The following is a 20,000-nucleotide window of genomic DNA, read 5'->3' as shown; positions in this document are numbered from 1 at the left end:
AGGAAGAAGCAAGTATGGGAGATCGGGAAAAAATTCAACCCAAAGCATTCGGCTGTTGGACCTCACGTTTAGTAATGGTTCAAAGTATAACTCAGTGGCATATTTCTGTTTGATCAAGATTACATTTTCATAGCATACCACCCAATAGAATTGTGTTATTCATTTGCAGGAGACAGGGTGGAAAAATTATAATTCATTTGCAGGATATAATGTTCTTACAACTAGAAGAGGGCATCAGACATGATTACAAACTGAAAAGACAGTACTGTAAAACTAGACTACATCAACACTTCTTCGCAAATTGTGTTGTGAAAATGTGGAATAAACTGGACTTTGATGTGGTGGTACCAATCAGTGTGTTAAACATAATTGTTTCACCTGTGGGTTCAGTGGCTGGTTTTTGGGTTGACCCTGGGATATGCTATGTATTTGATGTGCAGTAATTGAGGTTGATTGTACAGTCCAGCTCAAACCTTCTTTTTTTTTATTGCTCATCATTTGTACCCCTGTACACACACATATGTGTACATGTATTTATAAAGAATTGAATCAATTTGGAATGGCTTGAATTGCTGCTAATGCTGTGTCCTGTCCATATGTTGACATTTTTCATAGTATAGCAAAGCTTTTTTTTTAAGCCCATGTCCAGGCAAATCCAGTGCCATTGTAAACTAATGAGAACAATGAGCTATATGCGGCAACAAGCATTTATATTTATATTAAGCAGATTCGCTCATTTGATGTACAAGTTCTGGCAAGTTTTGTTACTTTTTTTTTCAGCATTAAAAAGGTTCATGGGCTTAGTCATGGTCATAATCATGTCATAGGTGACAAACATTTGATGTTTAAAAACATAGACTAAGGATAATTTGTTATGCTTTTCACTTTCAGGCAAGTCATCTCTAATCATCCAGTTTGTTGAGAACCAGTTTGTCGACAATTATGAGCCAACCATTGAAAACAGTGAGTACACGGTGATGTATATGATATTGAGAAATTTTATTAACCAAACACTTAGCCAGGAAATTTCACCTTCAGTGAATGCTGCTTTCTTTTATGGAGACAACATGTGATAAGACCAGAGGCTGACCAATCCAACCATCTATGTAGTCAGTGGCTAGTTTACTTGGTAACACTGACAGGTTTAGCCATATTCTATTTATTTATAACTAAATAGTTAACTAATACAATATTGGAAACTAAAGTAAGTTAGCTGTGCTGACTGAAATCACTTATCAGTGATGTTGTTTTCATGTAACAAAGCACGCAAGTGAATGACTGGTGTGAAAGCACTTTGATTTGTCTCTTTGCAAGATTGAGGGCATATCTTTACATGTATTATTTAAGTTTGATATACTTTTTAAACTGTAATCATTAAATTATTCGTAGTAGCATTGGTGAGGCTAGTGACGTCATATCCATAGTTATATGTTATATCCTTATTTGAAGATATAATCATCCCAAGAGTTTGCATGAAGAGTTGAATGGTGACTGTGATGTTATTTGCAAGGCTGGTGATGATAGTGGCTCTGATGGCGGTGGTGGTGCTGGTGATAATGACACTGGGGAATTGTTCTTTTTAAAAATAAAAACTGAGGAACCAGCTGATTCTGATGAAATTAGTGGTTGGCTCTTGAAATTCTATTCATAATTATCTGATTATTATATACGCCACTCGGCTGAAATATGCAACTTTTTTGTTTGTGTTGCGCTAACTTGCAGTATTCATAATACATGTTTTGTGTGTTTACTACTTTTTCTTGCGTGTGCAGCACGTTGACTGGGTCCATGAAATATAGTATACTTCAAGATCAGTGTATACATTACCTGTGTTGCAGATGAAGTGGCAGAATGGTTAAGATGCTCATTTGCCACTACAGAGTCCGTTAGGGTCTGGGTTCGAATCCTGCTCCGCCCCTTCTCCCATGTTTGACAGGAAAATCAAACTGAGCGTCTACTGATCTAGTCCTACAGATGAGATGATAAACTGAGGTCCCGTGTGCAGCACATACTTGGCACACCGAAAAAGAACCCATGGCAACAAAAATGTTCTCTGGCAAAATATTGTTGAAGAAATCCACTCTGATCAGTTTATAAATCTATGTATGCATGTGCTGAAGGCCTGACTAAGCGCATTGGGTTATGCTGCTGGTCAGGCATCTGCCTAGCAGATGTGGTGTAGCGTATATTGGATTTGTCCGAATGCAGTGACACCTGCGTGAAAAATTGAAACTGAAAACTGAAACTGTGTTTTAGCTTTCACGAAGAATCTCAAGGTTGGGGGCCAGGACTTCAGTCTTCAGGTGGTGGACACTGCTGGACAGGTCAGTGGACTGGTGTGTCATTGATGTATATGTCACGTGTGATGTATGACTCAGTGTGGGACTGATGTGTCATTGATGTATATGTCACGTTTGATGTATGACTCAGTGTGGGACTGATGTGTCATTGATGTATACATCACATGTGATGTGTGACTCAGTGTGGGACTGATGTGTCATTGATGTATACATCACATGTGATGTATGACTCAATGTGGGACTGGTGTGTCATTGATGTATACATCACATGTGATGTGTGACTCAGTGTGGCACTGATGTGTCCTTGATGTATACGTCACATGTGATGTATGACTCAGTGTGGGACTGATGACGATGTTACTGATAATTGATGGATACATCAGATGTAATGTATTTAATGTATGACTCAGTGTAGACTGATGATGATGATAATTGATATTGATGTATACATCAGTCTACACTGAATCATACATTATATTTATATCATACATGTGATCGAATCAATTTACTAGTATATAGTGTGGACTGATGGTGCCATTGATGTATAGTGTATACATCCATGTGATATATTCCCCAGTGTGAACTGATGGTGCCATTGAATCATCAATGATTGATGTATAGTGTATACATCCATGTGATATATTCCCCAGTGTGGACTGATGCTGCCATTGAATCATCAATGATTGATGTATAGTGTATACATCCATGTGATATATTCCCCAGTGTGGACTGATGCTGCCATTGAATCATCAATGATTGATGTATAGTGTATACATCCATGTGATATATTCCCCAGTGTGGACTGATGCTGCCATTGAATCATCAATGATTGATGTATAGTGTATACATCCATGTGATATATTCCCCAGTGTGGACTGATGCTGCCATTGAATCATCAATGATTGATGTATAGTGTATACATCCATGTGATATATTCCCCAGTGTGGACTGATGCTGCCATTGAATCATCAATGATTGATGTATAGTGTATACATCCATGTGATATATTCCCCAGTGTGGACTGATGGTGCCATTGAATCATCAATGATTGATGCATAGTGTATACATCCATGTGATATATTCCCCAGTGTGAACTGATGGTGCCATTGAATCATCAATGATTGATGTATAGTGTATACATCCATGTGATATATTCCCCAGTGTGGACTGATGGTGCCATGAATACATCAATCACAAGAAGAGTAGGAAGAATTTAACCCTACCCCCCAAAAAATAAAACAACAATGATAATGATGATGATGAAAATAATAAGAAGAATGATTATAACAATAATAACGATGGGGATGGTGATGATGATGATGATGATAATGTTGCTGATGATGATAATTTATTTTAATTCATGAAGCACCTTTTCATGTAAAACATGCTCAGTTGCACCGTACAATGTACATACCAACGTATAAAGCCGACATTTAAACACTAAAATGAAAGAAAAACCTGCATGCATAGCCCTTTACAGTTAGCCAACCAAACACTCAAGCACAAATTTATCCACGCACACACGCACGCACACATGTACGCACGCACGGTCATTACACCCTTTATACATATCACATGAAAAAGCCTAAAAAATGCAGTATCATATCACAATACTTAAAAACCCTATCACAATGTTTAAAACTATTCCTGATATCACAATAAACAAATGAATCATGATTAATGATACTACCACTACCACTACCAATAATATAACAGTAATAGCAACAATGCTCTGCTTTCCTGTCCAGGGCCAAATCAGTGGAACAAGAGAACTTTAGTGACTGCAGACTCTTCATTTCAGGACATAGGACTCCGTATTGCCTGATAATCCAGTTGATGAATAGCACAACAGTAATATCCACTTCTGGTTGTTCCGTTTCAGGATGAATACTCCCTCATACCCCAGTCGTACTTCATGAACATCAATGGCTATGTGATCGTCTATTCAGTCAACTCAGAAAAGAGGTTTGTGTAATTTTCGTTTTGTGTTAAGATTGCTGGTGTAGATTATTTATAGGCTTCTTTCAGCGGGTTTCCTTGCTGTACTAAATGTCACTGCAGTAGAATACCAGATGACAGATGATGGTGATAATGATAATGAAATAATGGGTGATTGTGATATAGTCTGAAATATTGTGTACTGATATTGTTATTCGTAACTTGCATTAAACACAATGTAAAGCATTCCTCAGACACATACTGACACAGTCATAATATGCCTTTCTCTCTCTCTCTCTCTCTCTCTCTCTCTCTCTCTCTCTCTCTCTCTCTCTCTCTCTCTCTCACACATTGTTTGTGTGGTTTGTCTCACTCGGTGTGTGTCTGTCAGTCTGTGTCAGTATGTATCATTGTATGTATGTTCATGCATGTGTGTGTGTGTCTGTCAGTCTGTGTCAGTATGTATCATTGTTTGTATGTTCATGCATGTGTGTGTGTGTCTGTCAGTCTGTCAGTATGTATCATTGTTTGTATGTTCATGCATGTGTGTGTGTCTGTCAGTCTGTGTCAGTATGTATCATTGTTTGTATGTTCATGCATGTGTGTGATTGTCTGTCAGTCTGTGTCAGTATGTATCATTGTTTGTATGTTCATGCATGTGTGTGTGTGCCTGTCAGTCTGTGTCGGTATGTATCATTGTTTGTATGTTCATGCATGTGTGTGATTGTCTGTCAGTCTGTGTCAGTATGTATCATTGTTTGTATGTTCATGCATGTGTGTGTGTGTCTGTCAGTCTGTGTCAGTATGTATCATTGTTTGTATGTTCATGCATGTGTGTGTGTCTGTCAGTCTGTGTCAGTATGTATCATTGTTTGTATGTTCATGCATGTGTGTGTGTCTGTCAGTCTGTGTCAGTATGTATCATTGTTTGTATGTTCATGCATGTGTGTGTGTCTGTCAGTCTGTGTCAGTATGTATCATTGTATGTATGTTCATGCATGTGTGTGTGTCTGTCAGTCTGTGTCAGTATGTATCATTGTATATATATGTTCATGCATGTGTGTGTGTGTCTGTCAGTCTGTGTCAGTATGTATCATTGTATATATGTGTTCATGCATGTGTGTGTGTGTCTGTCAGTCTGTGTCAGTATGTATCATTGTATGTATGTTCATGCATGTGTGTGTGTGATGTTTGTGTGTCTTATGATGATGTTTACATGTATCGGGTATGTGGTTTGTGTGTGTGTGTGTGTGATGTAAATTCTACATGTGTGTGTGTGTGCAGTTTCAAGGTGGCCCAGGTGTGTGTGTGTGTGTGTGTGTGTGTGTGTGTGTGTGAGACGTAAATTCTACATGTGTGTGTGTGCAGTTTCAAGGTGGCCCAGGTGTGTGTGTGTGTGTGAGTGTGTGTGATGTAAATTCTACATGTGTGTGTGTGCAGTTTCAAGGTGGCCCAGGTGTGTGTGTGTGTGTGTGTGTGTGTGTGTGTGTGTGTGTGAGATGTAAATTCTACATGTGTGTGTGTGCAGTTTCAAGGTGGCCCAGGTGTGTGTGTGTGTGTGTGTGTGATGTAAATTCTACATGTGTGTGTGTGCAGTTTCAAGGTGGCCCAGGTGGTGTATTCCAAACTGATAGACGTGAGAGGAGACATGGGGTAAGTGTTCAGAAACAATGTGTGTGTGTGTGTCTGTCTGTGTGTGTGTGTGTCTGTCTGTCTGTCTGTGTGTGTGTGTGTGTGATGGAGAGTGTGTGTGTACTGAGTGGTGGAGAGAGTGTGTGTACTGAGTGATGGAGAGTGTGTGTGTGTACTGAGTGATGGAGAGAGTGTGTGTACTGAGTGATGGAGAGTGTGTGTGTACTGAGTGATGGAGAGAGTGTGTGTATGCTGAGTGTGGAGAGTGTGTTTGAACTGAGTGATGGAGAGTGTGTGTGTACTGAGTGATGGAGAGTGTGTGTGTACTGAGTAGTGGAGAGAGTGTGTGTGTACTGAGTGGTGGAGAGTGTGTGTGTACTGAGTGATGGAGAGTGTGTGTGTACTGAGTGATGGAGAGTGTGTGTGTACTGAGTGATGGAGAGAGTGTGTGTACTGAGTGGTGGAGAGAGTGTTTGAACTGAGTGATGGAGAGTGTGTGTGTACTGAGTGATGGAGAGTGTGTGTGTACTGAGTAGTGGAGAGAGTGTGTGTGTACTGAGTGATGGAGAGTGTGTGTGTACTGAGTAGTGGAGAGTGTGTGTGTACTGAGTGGTGGAGAGTGTGTGTGTACTGAGTGATGGAGAGTGTGTGTGTACTGAGTGGTGGAGAGAGTGTGTGTGTACTGAATGGTGGAGAGAGAGTGCATGTGTACTGAGTGGTGGAGAGTGTGTGTGTGCTGAGTGGTGGAAAGAGAGTGCATGTGTACTGAGCGTCCTAGTTTGACCCAAGCCATGGTCGGTGAAATCAGCCTCCGATGCCTTCACACCTGTGTAACTACATACCTGTATACCTACATACCTGTATGTAGGAAGGTGGCAGAATGGTCAAGACGCTTATCTGCCAGTACAGTGTTCTTAAGGGTCTGGGTTCTAATCCGACTCTCGCCTTTTCTCCCCAAGTTTGACTGGAAAATCAAACTGAGTGCCCAGTCGTCTGGGTGAGACGATGAACTCGGTACCTTGTGCACCATGCACTTGGTGCACTGAAAAAGACCCCATGGCAACAAAAGTTTTGTTCGCCCTTGATAGGTACATAAATTATATACATTGTATGTGATGCAGCACATGAGACTCTGCTTAAGTCAGAGTTTATCATTTTTGACATTTATTTACTTTCAGAAAGTTAAAAAATCACATATTTTAACGTATAAAAAACAGAATTGATCTATCTTTTTTTTTTCACAATTTTTTTTCAAAGTTGTTGTGCCCAAAAAAGAACAAATGATGAAATCAGCTCATGAAAAAAAAAAAAACATTTGCCTGCTTGTAACTTTTCAGGAAAAAAAAACAACATTTGCCTGCTTGTAACTTTTCAGGAAAAAAAACAACATTTGCCTGTTCGTAACTTTTCAGGAAAAAAAAACAAACTTGAACATGTGTGTGGTGTCAGAAGATTCAGAATCAAGCAAACTATAAATTTCTCTATGAAATAAGCACAGGAAAATTCATTCATAGTTTCTTTCTGTGACTCAAACGAAGTCAAGAATGGCGAGTGGAGGAGTGACGTCATGCCACGAGAGAGCAGTCAACGGCAACAGTGAATGTTCACATGAGAGACAATGGCCGCATTTGTGTTGGGAGAAAAAAAAGTTCCCGTAATGTTGATGAATCTTTTGAACTCTGGCTTTATTTGTATTTGTATTTCTTTTTATCCCAACAGATTTCTCTGTGTGAAATTCGGGCTGCTCTCCCCATGGAGAGTGCGTCGCTACACTACAGCGCCACCCTTTTTTTTTTTTTTTTTTTCCTGCAGTTTTATTTGTTTTTCCTATCAAAGTGGATTTTTCTACAGAATTTTGCCAGGAACAACCCTTTTGTTGCCGTGGGTTCTTTTACGCACGCTAAGTGCATGTTGCACACGGGACCTCAGTTTATGATGTCTGCCGGAAAAAGAGGGCGCTAGCAGATCAAAATGACATTTAATTACACATACTTAACCGTGACCCAACTAGTGCAGACTCTGGCAGGGGTCTGACATTCCTGTCCTGTGCAAACTACTATCCGCCTATGCGGAGAAAACGAAGATACTACGGCCGATAACCTCCCGGAAGTAGGTAACGTCCCCTTTGTCCCCCTGGCTAGCGCCCTCTTTTTCCCGGCAGCCATCATAAACATAATTTTAGAAAGAAAATTTCCTTTCACTATCTGCTGTCATTAACTGATTATGTGTATTGCCATGTCATCGGCTGACGTGATTTCAGAAAAGCCTGAAGGTAAACGCACTGAATATTGCAATTTAAGTGAGGGATGTGTGCAGCAGAACCAACAGCGCAAGCACCTGAAAACATTAACAAAAACAAGAGTTCATACAGTTTATGCTAGAATATTTACCGACAGCAGAGATGAGACTTCAAAGATGCGAAATTTGTTAAAAAAATTTAAAAAATCTTTGTTTTCATTATTTTGACCCTAGTGATATGCTTTTGTGCTTAGCTAAGAACAGCTGGTTGTGACTTTGTTCAGGTTTGGGTATTCTGTGTCACAAATGCTTGCACTTAACTTATAATAAGGCCTGACAAGTGTGTTGGTTGTGCTGATGGTCAGGCATCTGCCCATCAGATGTAATATAGCGTCTGGAATTGTCCAAATGTAGCGACACCCTTTGAGAAACTGAAATTGAAACTGAATATCTTAATAACAGTACAAGAGAGAACACAAATGCTACTCTTCCCGCAAATAGTAAAAATTTAGCTACTCTTACACAAGTTGACCCAACTATCAGTTCTCTGGAGAATGAACAAAATTAATATTCTTGACAGCAAGATTGTGTAGAACAATCAGAAAGATTCAAGATTATTAAGGCCTGTGACAAAGAATATACACCATGAAATATTTTGTGCAGTAACATATATATAGAACATTTGACTTGTTGAATGGCCTAGGGTTCACTCTGTAATCTCTCTCTCTCTGTCTGTCTGTCTGTCTGTCTGTCTGTCTCTCACTCTCCCTCTCTCTCTCTCTCCCTTAATACATTATGCTTTAGATAATGTTCACTTTCCAGTGAATTACTTTTTTTTTCTTTGCTACATTTTGCAATTCAACTTTTCTTTTTATTGTCAGATATTGTGTGTATTTGCCATTTCGTTCGTCGATTGTTTGTGACACATTAAAGAGCACGATGTAAGCTCAGGCTTGTTGTTGCTAAGTTTTCCTTTTTGATTATTAAACTCTGTGTTTTGTCTTGTTTCTTGACATTGAAATGTTCAAACCAACATTGTCATACCTGTGTTTGCAGGCTTCCTGTTGTGTTGGTAGGCAACAAGAAAGACCTGCGAATGGAAAGGTGGGTCAACTGTAGTCTTCTTTCTTTTTTTTCTTCCTTTTTTTGTTAATTCAATAATATCTACACACACACACACACACACACACACACACACACACACATGTACATTTGTTGTTGTTGTCAGACGGGCTATGTTTCAAATTGTGTGCAATTGTAATGACAACCGTAAACTAGGTGTTTTTTTTAGTGGTGTTAATATTCCATTTCTAGATGGTTTATGTGAACAGTTTCTTCACATTTCCTTGGTTTGTTTTTGTGACATATGAAAGGGGGGGAGAGGGGGGGGTAATTTATGCCTTCTGTCATCAGTATCGTATCCTGTGAAAGGGGGGTAATCGCTTGCCTTCTCTGTCAACAGAGTTATATCCTGTGAAAGGGGGGTAATCGCTTGCCTTCTCTGTCAACAGAGTTATATCCTGTGAAAGGGGGGTAATCACTTGCCTTCTCTGTCAACAGAGTTATATCCTGTGAAAGGGGGGTAATCACTTGCCTTCTCTGTCAACAGAGTTATATCCTGCGAAAGGGGGGGTAATCACTTGCCTTCTCTGTCAACAGAGTTATATCCTACGAAAGGGGGGGTAATCACTTGCCTTCTCTGTCAACAGAGTTATATCCTGTGAAAGGGGGGTGATCGCTTGCCTTCTCTGTCAACAGAGTTATATCCTGTGAAAGGGGGGTAATCACTTGCCTTCTCTGTCAACAGAGTTATATCCTGTGAAAGGGGGGGGGTAATCGCTTGCCTTCTCTGTCAACAGAGTTATATCCTGTGAAAGGGGGGGTAATCACTTGCCTTCTCTGTCAACAGAGTTATATCCTGTGAAAGGGGGGTAATCGCTTGCCTTCTCTGTCAACAGAGTTATATCCTGTGAAAGGGGGGGTAATTGTTGCCTTCTCTGTCAACAGAGTTATATCCTGTGAAAGGGGGGTAATCACTTGCCTTCTCTGTCAACAGATTTATATCCTGTGAAAGGGGGGGGTAATCGCTTGCCTTCTCTGTCAACAGAGTTATATCCTGTGAAAGGGGGGTAATCGCTTGCCTTCTCTGTCAACAGAGTTATATCCTGTGAAAGGGGGGGGTAATTGTTGCCTTCTCTGTCAACAGAGTTATATCCTGTGAAAGGGGGGTAATCACTTGCCTTCTCTGTCAACAGAGTTATATCCTGTGAAAGGGGGGTAATCGCTTGCCTTCTCTGTCAACAGAGTTATATCCTGTGAAAGGGGGGTAATCGCTTGCCTTCTCTGTCAACAGAGTTATATCCTGTGAAAGGGGGGTGATCGCTTGCCTCCTCTGTCAACAGATTTATATCCTGTGAAAGGGGGGTAATCGCTTGCCTTCTCTGTCAACAGAGTTATATCCTGTGAAAGGGGGGTAATCGCTTGCCTTCTCTGTCAACAGAGTTATATCCTACGAGGAGGGGAAGAGACTGGCTGACTCGTGGGGGGTACCTTTCCTGGAGGCCTCTGCTAAGGAAAACTCTGTGAGTTCTCTGCCTGTCTGTCTGTCTGTCTGTCTGTCCCCCTATCCATCAGTGTGCAGTACATGGGCCCTAGGTCTAGCGTCTCCTCCGAAAGACTGGACATTCAGTTTGATTTTCCAGTCAACGGGGGCAATAGCCGAGTGGTTAAAGCGTTGGACTGTCAATCTCAGGGTCCCGGGTTTGAATCACGGTGACGGCGCCTGGTGGGTAAAGGGTGGAGATTTTTACGATCTCCCAGGTCAACATATGTGCCGACCTGCTAGTGCCCGAACCCCCTTCGTGTGTATATGCAAGCATAAGATCAAATACGCACGTTAAAGATCCTGTAATCTATGTCAGCGTTCGGTGGGTTATGGAAACAAGAACATACCCAGCATGCACACCCCCGAAAACGGAGTATGGCTGCCTACATGGCGGGTAAAAAAACGGTCATACATGTAAAAGCCCACTCGTGTGCATACGAGTGAATGCAGAAGAAGAGGATTTTCCAGTCCAACTTGGGAGAAAGGGCAAGAGCGGGATTCGAACCCACGCCCTTACAAACACTGTTTTGGCAGATGAGTGTCTTAACCATTTTGCCACTTTCCCCTGTGCAGTATGCACTTGGTGCACTGAAGAAGACCCCATGGCAACAAAAGTTTTGTCCTCAAAATGTACACAAATATATAAGTGTGCACTTGAGGCCTGACAAGCGTGTTGGGTTATGCTGCTGTCAGGCATCTGCCTAGCAGGTGGGGTGTAGCGTGTATGGATTTTCCGATCGCAGTGACGCCTCCTTGAGAAAGTGAAACTATCAGTGTTGCTGTAGGTCTCTGTGGTAGTTTCCCCTTTGTCTGTTGCAGTAACCTGTCTGTTCCGGTAACCTGTCTGTTCCGGAAACCTGTCTGTTCCAGTATTCTGTCTGTTGCAGTATTCTGTCTGTGTGCTAGCTGAATCGGTAGCGTAAGAATCACTGACTTGAAGTTGTGTACCTTGTGTAATGGAGAGAGTTACCACTCTTTACTATTTGTTAATCATTTCATCTCCTGGCATTATTTGTTCATTTCCAGTTGATAAACGACCGAGGCAACCATGTGTTTGTTCTGTATTGTCCATGTGTTCTGTGTGGCTTGTTCAGGATTAAAGAGGCTGTGCCAGTCTTGAATAAAAGCTAATTTGTGTTTGCACATTTCTTCTGTCTTTGCTGCTGTGTGCACATGTTAAATGATTGTTATAAGGACAGGCCCAGCGCTTTCTTTTTGAGGAAGCGTCTGGGTTTGTTCCAATGTACCTTTTATTTACTGGTGTGCTAGCTGAATCGGTAGCATAAGCATCACTGACTTGAAGTTGTGTACCTTGTGTATTGGAGAGAGTTACCACTCTTTACTATTTGTTGATGATGCCATGTGGTTTTAATCTGTGCGAGGTGTCTGATGAACATGATGCCATGTGGTTTCATTTGGTGTGAGATGTCTGATGAACATTCTGTTGTGTGATTTCAGTTAGAGAGAGATGTCTGATGAAGTCATGAACATTCTGTTGTGTGGTTTCAGAGAGAGACGTCTGATGAACTTTGTGGTTTTAATTGGTGGAGATGTCTGATGAACATTCTGTTGTCGTGTGGTTCTAATCAGTGTGAGATGTTTGATGAACATTCTGTTGCCATGTGGTTTTGATCAGTGTAAGATGTCTGATGAACATTTTGTTGTCATGTGGTTTTAATCGGTGCGAGGTGTCTGATGAACATTCTGTTGTCGTGTGGTTCTAATCAGTGCGAGATGTCTGATGAACATTCTGTTGTCGTGTGGTTCTGATCAGTGCAAGATGTTTGATGAACATTCTGTTGCCGTGTGGTTTTAATCAATGTGAGATGTTTGATGAACATTCTTTTGTCATGTGGTTTTAATCGGTGTGAGATGTCTGATGAACATTCTTTTGTCATGTGGTTTTAATCGGTGTGAGATGTCTGATGAACATTCTTTTGTCGTGTGGTTTTAATCGGTGTGAGATGTCTGATGAACATTCTTTTGTCATGTGGTTTTAATCGGTGTGAGATGTCTGATGAACATTCTTTTGTCGTGTGGTTTTAATCGGTGTGAGATGTCTGATGAACATTCTTTTGTCGTGTGGTTTTAAGCAGTGTGTGGTTTTAATCGGTGTGAGATGTCTGATGAACATTCTGTTGTCCTGTGGTTTTAATTGATGTGAGATGTCTGATGAACATTCTGTTGCCGTGTGGTTTCAGTCAGTGAGAGTTGTTTAATGAACATTCTGCCATGTGTTTTTAATGGGTTTGAGATGTCTGATGAACATCCTGTTGCCGTGTGGTTTCAGTCGGTACGAGAGATCTTTGAGAAGACGGTGCAGGTGATCATGGCCCAGGAGAACGGCTCAGTGCAGACCAAGAGCAGCTGCGTGTTGTCGTGAGGCCAGGCCGCGGGGAGGGGAGGGGAGGGGGTGGAGCTGGGGAGGAAGGGGGGGTTGGGGAGGGGGAGAGGGTCGAGTCTACCCCCTCACTTCATCGCCACCACCACCACCACCACCACACATCTGTCATCACTCCTCTTCCACCACCCTTCCCCCCACCACCCCCCCCCCAAACCATCCCCCCCGTCATGGTCCCCCTGTGTGTGGGTGTGCATAGCTGTCGCACAGAGTGCTGTAAGGAATCGCTAACGTCTCCCCCCCCATGCGCCCCACCCCGTCAGGAGTGCGGTTGTCTGGGTTGACATGAGTTGTGCTCCTTGATTGTGTCCTTTTTTTTTTCTTTTTCTTTTTTTTTTTGTGCCCCTTAACTCCCCTTCATGTTTTAAGTTTTTTAGTCCCCCCATCATTTTACGTCCTCGTGTTTGTTCTTTACATGCACACATGTATTAGACAAGAAAAATGTATATATATATATATATCTATCTATATGTACAAGTTTGTGTGTTGCTCCTCTTCATTTATTGCCCCACATTGTGTTGTTTTGTTGTTGTTTTTAATTTTGTATAATAATAATGATGATGATGGTATAATTGTGTTGTCACTGTAAATGGCTTGTGACTGGTGGTGTTGAAACGTAGGAAGCTGTAGCTCCCCCCCCCCACTCCTCATCCCCCCCACACACACCTCTCCACACACACACACACACACACCCTAGCCCACACTTCAGCCTAAGCTGTGGCAGCAGAAGAAGAAGACGAAGAGAGAAACTTGGCGACAGTTTGTTGCTGCAGTCGTGCATCAGTGACCTTGCTTTTCACTTGACGGTCGGTGGTCACACTTCCTCCGGGGTATGTGTCAGGGGGTGAGATGGGGGGTGGGAGGGGGAGGAGGAGGGTTGGTGGGGGAGGGTGTTTGCTCCCCACCCATCACAGCTCCCACAATCAGTGGACACAGTGCTTCATTGTGGCATCAGTGGACACAGTGCTTCATTGTGGACACAGTCCTTCATTGTGGTATCAGTGGACACAGTGTTTCATTGTGGACACAGTGTTTCATTGTGGCATCAGTGGACACAGTGCTTCATTGTGGACACAGTGCTTCATTGTGGACACAGTGCTTCATTGTGGACACAGTGCTTCATTGTGGTATCAGTGGACACAGTGCTTCATTGTGGTATCAGTGGACACAGTCCTTCATTGTGGTATCAGTGGACACAGTCCTTCATTGTGGTATCAGTGGACACAGCGTTTCATTGTGGTATCAGTGGACACAGTCCTTCATTGTGGCATCAGTGGACACAGTCCTTCATTGTGGTATCAGTGGACACAGTGCTTCATTGTGGTATCAGTGGACACAGTGCTTCACTGTGGTATCAGTGGACACAGTGTTTCATTGTGGTATCAGTGGACACAGTCCTTCATTGTGGTATCAGTGGACACAGTGTTTCATTGTGGTATCAGTGGACACAGTGTTTCATTGTGGTATCAGTGGACACAGTGTTTCATTGTGGCATCAGTGGACACAGTGCTTCATTGTGGCATCAGTGGACACAGTGTTTCATTGTGGTATCAGTGGACACAGTGTTTCATTGTGGTATCAGTGGACACAGTCCTTCACTGTGGCATCAGTGGACACAGTGTTTCATTGTGGCATCAGTGGACACAGTCCTTCACTGTGGCATCAGTGGACACAGTGTTTCATTGTGGTATCAGTGGACACAGTCCTTCATTGTGGCATCAGTGGACACAGTGTTTCATTGTGGCATCAGTGGACACAGTGTTTCATTGTGGCATCAGTGGACACAGTGTTTCATTGTGGACACAGTCCTTCATTGTGGTATCAGTGGACACAGTGTTTCATTGTGGCATCAGTGGACACAGTGTTTCATTGTGGCATCAGTGGACACAGTGTTTCATTGTGGCATCAGTGGACACAGTCCTTCATTGTGGTATCAGTGGACACAGTGTTTCATTGTGGTATCAGTGGACACAGTCCTTCACTGTGGTATCAGTGGACACAGTGTTTCATTGTGGCATCAGTGGACACAGTGTTTCATTGTGGCATCAGTGGACACAGTGCTTCATTGTGGTATCAGTGGACACAGTCCTTCACTGTGGTATCAGTGGACACAGTGTTTCATTGTGGCATCAGTGGACACAGTGTTTCATTGTGGACACAGTCCTTCATTGTGGCATCAGTGGACACAGTGTTTCATTGTGGTATCAGTGGACACAGTGTTTCATTGTGGTATCAGTGGACACAGTCCTTCACTGTGGTATCAGTGGACACAGTGTTTCATTGTGGTATCAGTGGACACAGTGTTTCATTGTGGCATCAGTGGACACAGTCCTTCATTGTGGCATCAGTGGACACAGTCCTTCATTGTGGCATCAGTGGACACAGTGTTTCATTGTGGTATCAGTGGACACAGTGTTTCATTGTGGCATCAGTGGACACAGTGTTTCATTGTGGACACAGTCCTTCATTGTGGCATCAGTGGACACAGTGTTTCATTGTGGTATCAGTGGACACAGTGTTTCATTGTGGACACAGTCCTTCATTGTGGCATCAGTGGACACAGTGTTTCATTGTGGTATCAGTGGACACAGTGTTTCATTGTGGCATCAGTGGACACAGTGTTTCATTGTGGTATCAGTGGACACAGTGTTTCATTGTGGCATCAGTGGACACAGTGTTTCATTGTGGCATCAGTGGACACAGTGTTTCATTGTGGTATCAGTGGACACAGTGTTTCATTGTGGCATCCGTGGACACAGTGTTTCATTGTGGCATCAGTGGACACAGTGTTTCATTGTGGTATCAGTGGACACAGTGCTTCATTGTGGTATCAGTGGACACAGTCCTTCATTGTGGTATCAGTGGACACAGTGCTTCATTGTGGACACAGTGTTTCATTGTGGCATCAGTGGACACAGTCCTTCACTGTGGTATCAGTGGACACAGTGCTTCACTGTGTCATCAGTGGACACAGTCCTTCACTGTGGTATCAGTGGACACAGTGCTTCATTGTGGACACAGTGTTTCATTGTGGCATCAGTGGACACAGTGCTTCATTGTGGCATCAGTGGACACAGTGTTTCATTGTGGCATCAGTGGACACAGTGCTTCATTGTGGTATCAGTGGACACAGTGCTTCATTGTGGCATCAGTGGACACAGTGTTTCATTGTGGCATCAGTGGACACAGTGCTTCATTGTGGTATCAGTGGACACAGTGTTTCATTGTGGCATCAGTGGACACAGTGTTTCATTGTGGCATCAGTGGACACAGTGTTTCATTGTGGCATCAGTGGACACAGTGTTTCATTGTGGCATCAGTGGACACAGTCCTTCATTGTGGTATCAGTGGACACAGTGTTTCATTGTGGTATCAGTGGACACAGTGTTTCATTGTGGCATCAGTGGACACAGTGTTTCATTGTGGCATCAGTGGACACAGTGTTTCATTGTGGCATCAGTGGACACAGTCCTTCATTGTGGTATCAGTGGACACAGTGCTTCATTGTGGCATCAGTGGACACAGTCCTTCACTGTGGTATCAGTGGACACAGTGTTTCATTGTGGCATCAGTGGACACAGTGTTTCATTGTGGCATCAGTGGACACAGTGCTTCATTGTGGTATCAGTGGACACAGTCCTTCACTGTGGTATCAGTGGACACAATGTTTCATTGTGGCATCAGTGGACACAGTGTTTCATTGTGGACACAGTCCTTCATTGTGGCATCAGTGGACACAGTGTTTCATTGTGGTATCAGTGGACACAGTGTTTCATTGTGGTATCAGTGGACACAGTCCTTCACTGTGGTATCAGTGGACACAGTGTTTCATTGTGGTATCAGTGGACACAGTGTTTCATTGTGGACACAGTCCTTCATTGTGGCATCAGTGGACACAGTCCTTCATTGTGGCATCAGTGGACACAGTCCTTCATTGTGGTATCAGTGGACACAGTGTTTCATTGTGGCATCAGTGGACACAGTGTTTCATTGTGGCATCAGTGGACACAGTCCTTCATTGTGGCATCAGTGGACACAGTGTTTCATTGTGGTATCAGTGGACACAGTGTTTCATTGTGGCATCAGTGGACACAGTGTTTCATTGTGGACACAGTCCTTCATTGTGGCATCAGTGGACACAGTGTTTCATTGTGGTATCAGTGGACACAGTGTTTCATTGTGGACACAGTCCTTCATTGTGGCATCAGTGGACACAGTGTTTCATTGTGGCATCAGTGGACACAGTGTTTCATTGTGGCATCAGTGGACACAGTGTTTCATTGTGGTATCAGTGGACACAGTGTTTCATTGTGGCATCAGTGGACACAGTGTTTCATTGTGGTATCAGTGGACACAGTCCTTCACTGTGGTATCAGTGGACACAGTGTTTCATTGTGGCATCAGTGGACACAGTCCTTCATTGTGGTATCAGTGGACACAGTGTTTCATTGTGGTATCAGTGGACACAGTGTTTCATTGTGGCATCAGTGGACACAGTCCTTCATTGTGGCATCAGTGGACACAGTGTTTCATTGTGGTATCAGTGGACACAGTGTTTGATTGTGGCATCAGTGGACACAGTGTTTCATTGTGGTATCAGTGGACACAGTGCTTCATTGTGGTATCAGTGGACACAGTGTTTCATTGTGGCATCAGTGGACACAGTGTTTCATTGTGGCATCAGTGGACACAGTCCTTCATTGTGGCATCAGTGGACACAGTCCTTCATTGTGGTATCAGTGGACACAGTCCTTCATTGTGGTATCAGTGGACACAGTGTTTCATTGTGGTATCAGTGGACACAGTGTTTCATTGTGGCATCAGTGGACACAGTGTTTCATTGTGGACACAGTCCTTCATTGTGGACACAGTGCTTCATTGTGGTATCAGTGGACACAGTGCTTCATTGTGGACACAGTCCTTCATTGTGGACACAGTCCTTCATTGTGGACACAGTGCTTCATTGTGGTATCAGTGGACACAGTCCTTCATTGTGGACACAGTGCTTCATTGTGGTATCAGTGGACACAGTGCTTCATTGTGGACACAGTGTTTCATTGTGGTATCAGTGGACACAGTGCTTCATTGTGGACACAGTGCTTCATTGTGGTATCAGTGGACACAGTGCTTCATTGTGGACACAGTGTTTCATTGTGGTATCAGTGGACACAGTGTTTCATTGTGGTATCAGTGGACACAGTGTTTCATTGTGGTATCAGTGGACACAGTCCTTCATTGTGGACACAGTGCTTCATTGTGGTATCAGTGGACACAGTGCTTCATTGTGGACACAGTGTTTCATTGTGGTATCAGTGGACACAGTGTTTCATTGTGGTATCAGTGGACACAGTGTTTCATTGTGGCATCAGTGGACACAGTGTTTCATTGTGGCATCAGTGGACACAGTGTTTCATTGTGGACACAGTGTTTCATTGTGGTATCAGTGGACACAGTGTTTCATTGTGGTATCAGTGGACACAGTGCTTCATTGTGGCATCAGTGGACACAGTGTTTCATTGTGGCATCAGTGGACACAGTGTTTCATTGTGGCATCAGTGGACACAGTGCTTCATTGTGGCATCAGTGGACACAGTGTTTCATTGTGGCATCAGTGGACACAGTGTTTCATTGTGGTATCAGTGGACACAGTGTTTCATTGTGGACACAGTGTTTCATTGTGGCATCAGTGGACACAGTGCTTCATTGTGGTATCAGTGGACACAGTCCTTCATTGTGGTATCAGTGGACACAGTGCTTCATTGTGGTATCAGTGGACACAGTCCTTCATTGTGGTATCAGTGGACACAGTGCTTCATTGTGGACACAGTGCTTCATTGTGGTATCAGTGGACACAGTGTTTCATTGTGGACACAGTGTTTCATTGTGGCATCAGTGGACACAGTGTTTCATTGTGGTATCAGTGGACACAGTGTTTCATTGTGGACACAGTGCTTCATTGTGGCATCAGTGGACACAGTGTTTCATTGTGGCATCAGTGGACACAGTGTTTCATTGTGGACACAGTCCTTCATTGTGGCATCAGTGGACACAGTCCTTCATTGTGGCATCAGTGGACACAGTGTTTCATTGTGGCATCAGTGGACACAGTGTTTCATTGTGGCATCAGTGGACACAGTCCTTCATTGTGGCATCAGTGGACACAGTGTTTCATTGTGGTATCAGTGGACACAGTGTTTCATTGTGGTATCAGTGGACACAGTGCTTCATTGTGGTATCAGTGGACACAGTGTTTCATTGTGGTATCAGTGGACACAGTGCTTCATTGTGGTATCAGTGGACACAGTGTTTCATTGTGGTATCAGTGGACACAGTGTTTCATTGTGGACACAGTGTTTCATTGTGGTATCAGTGGACACAGTGCTTCATTGTGGTATCAGTGGACACAGTGTTTCATTGTGGTATCAGTGGACACAGTCCTTCATTGTGGTATCAGTGGACACAGTCCTTCATTGTGGTATCAGTGGACACAGTGCTTCATTGTGGACACAGTGTTTCATTGTGGCATCAGTGGACACAGTGTTTCATTGTGGCATCAGTGGACACAGTGTTTCATTGTGGCATCAGTGGACACAGTGTTTCATTGTGGCATCAGTGGACACAGTGTTTCATTGTGGTATCAGTGGACACAGTGTTTCATTGTGGCATCAGTGGACACAGTGTTTCATTGTGGCATCAGTGGACACAGTGTTTCATTGTGGCATCAGTGGACACAGTGTTTCATTGTGGACACAGTGCTTCATTGTGGCATCAGTGGACACAGTGTTTCATTGTGGCATCAGTGGACACAGTGTTTCATTGTGGCATCAGTGGACACAGTGTTTCATTGTGGACACAGTGTTTCATTGTGGCATCAGTGGACACAGTG

General features: G+C 43.1%; 1 protein-coding gene across 1 annotated transcript in view; it reads left to right on the top strand.

The window, feature by feature from the left end:
* The window catches only part of LOC143276701 (GTP-binding protein Rheb-like), a 13,766-nt gene extending 548 nt beyond the window's left edge, over nucleotides 1-13,218 (top strand). Inside the window, exons 2-8 of the mRNA XM_076581340.1 lie at nucleotides 892-963; nucleotides 2,257-2,324; nucleotides 4,183-4,265; nucleotides 5,835-5,891; nucleotides 9,165-9,212; nucleotides 10,609-10,690; nucleotides 13,004-13,218. Coding sequence (XP_076437455.1) covers nucleotides 892-963; nucleotides 2,257-2,324; nucleotides 4,183-4,265; nucleotides 5,835-5,891; nucleotides 9,165-9,212; nucleotides 10,609-10,690; nucleotides 13,004-13,096 — 503 coding nt within the window. The 3' untranslated portion in view covers nucleotides 13,097-13,218. The remainder of the gene's footprint in view (nucleotides 1-891; nucleotides 964-2,256; nucleotides 2,325-4,182; nucleotides 4,266-5,834; nucleotides 5,892-9,164; nucleotides 9,213-10,608; nucleotides 10,691-13,003) is intronic.
* The last annotated feature ends 6,782 nt before the right edge of the window (nucleotides 13,219-20,000 follow it).

This window comes from Babylonia areolata, chromosome 32 (genome assembly GCF_041734735.1).
Source record: "Babylonia areolata isolate BAREFJ2019XMU chromosome 32, ASM4173473v1, whole genome shotgun sequence".
Classification (NCBI taxonomy): Eukaryota; Metazoa; Mollusca; class Gastropoda; order Neogastropoda; family Buccinidae; genus Babylonia; species Babylonia areolata.
The sequence above is the reverse complement of the archived record's forward strand: the minus strand, read 5'-3'. Positions and strand labels throughout refer to the sequence as shown.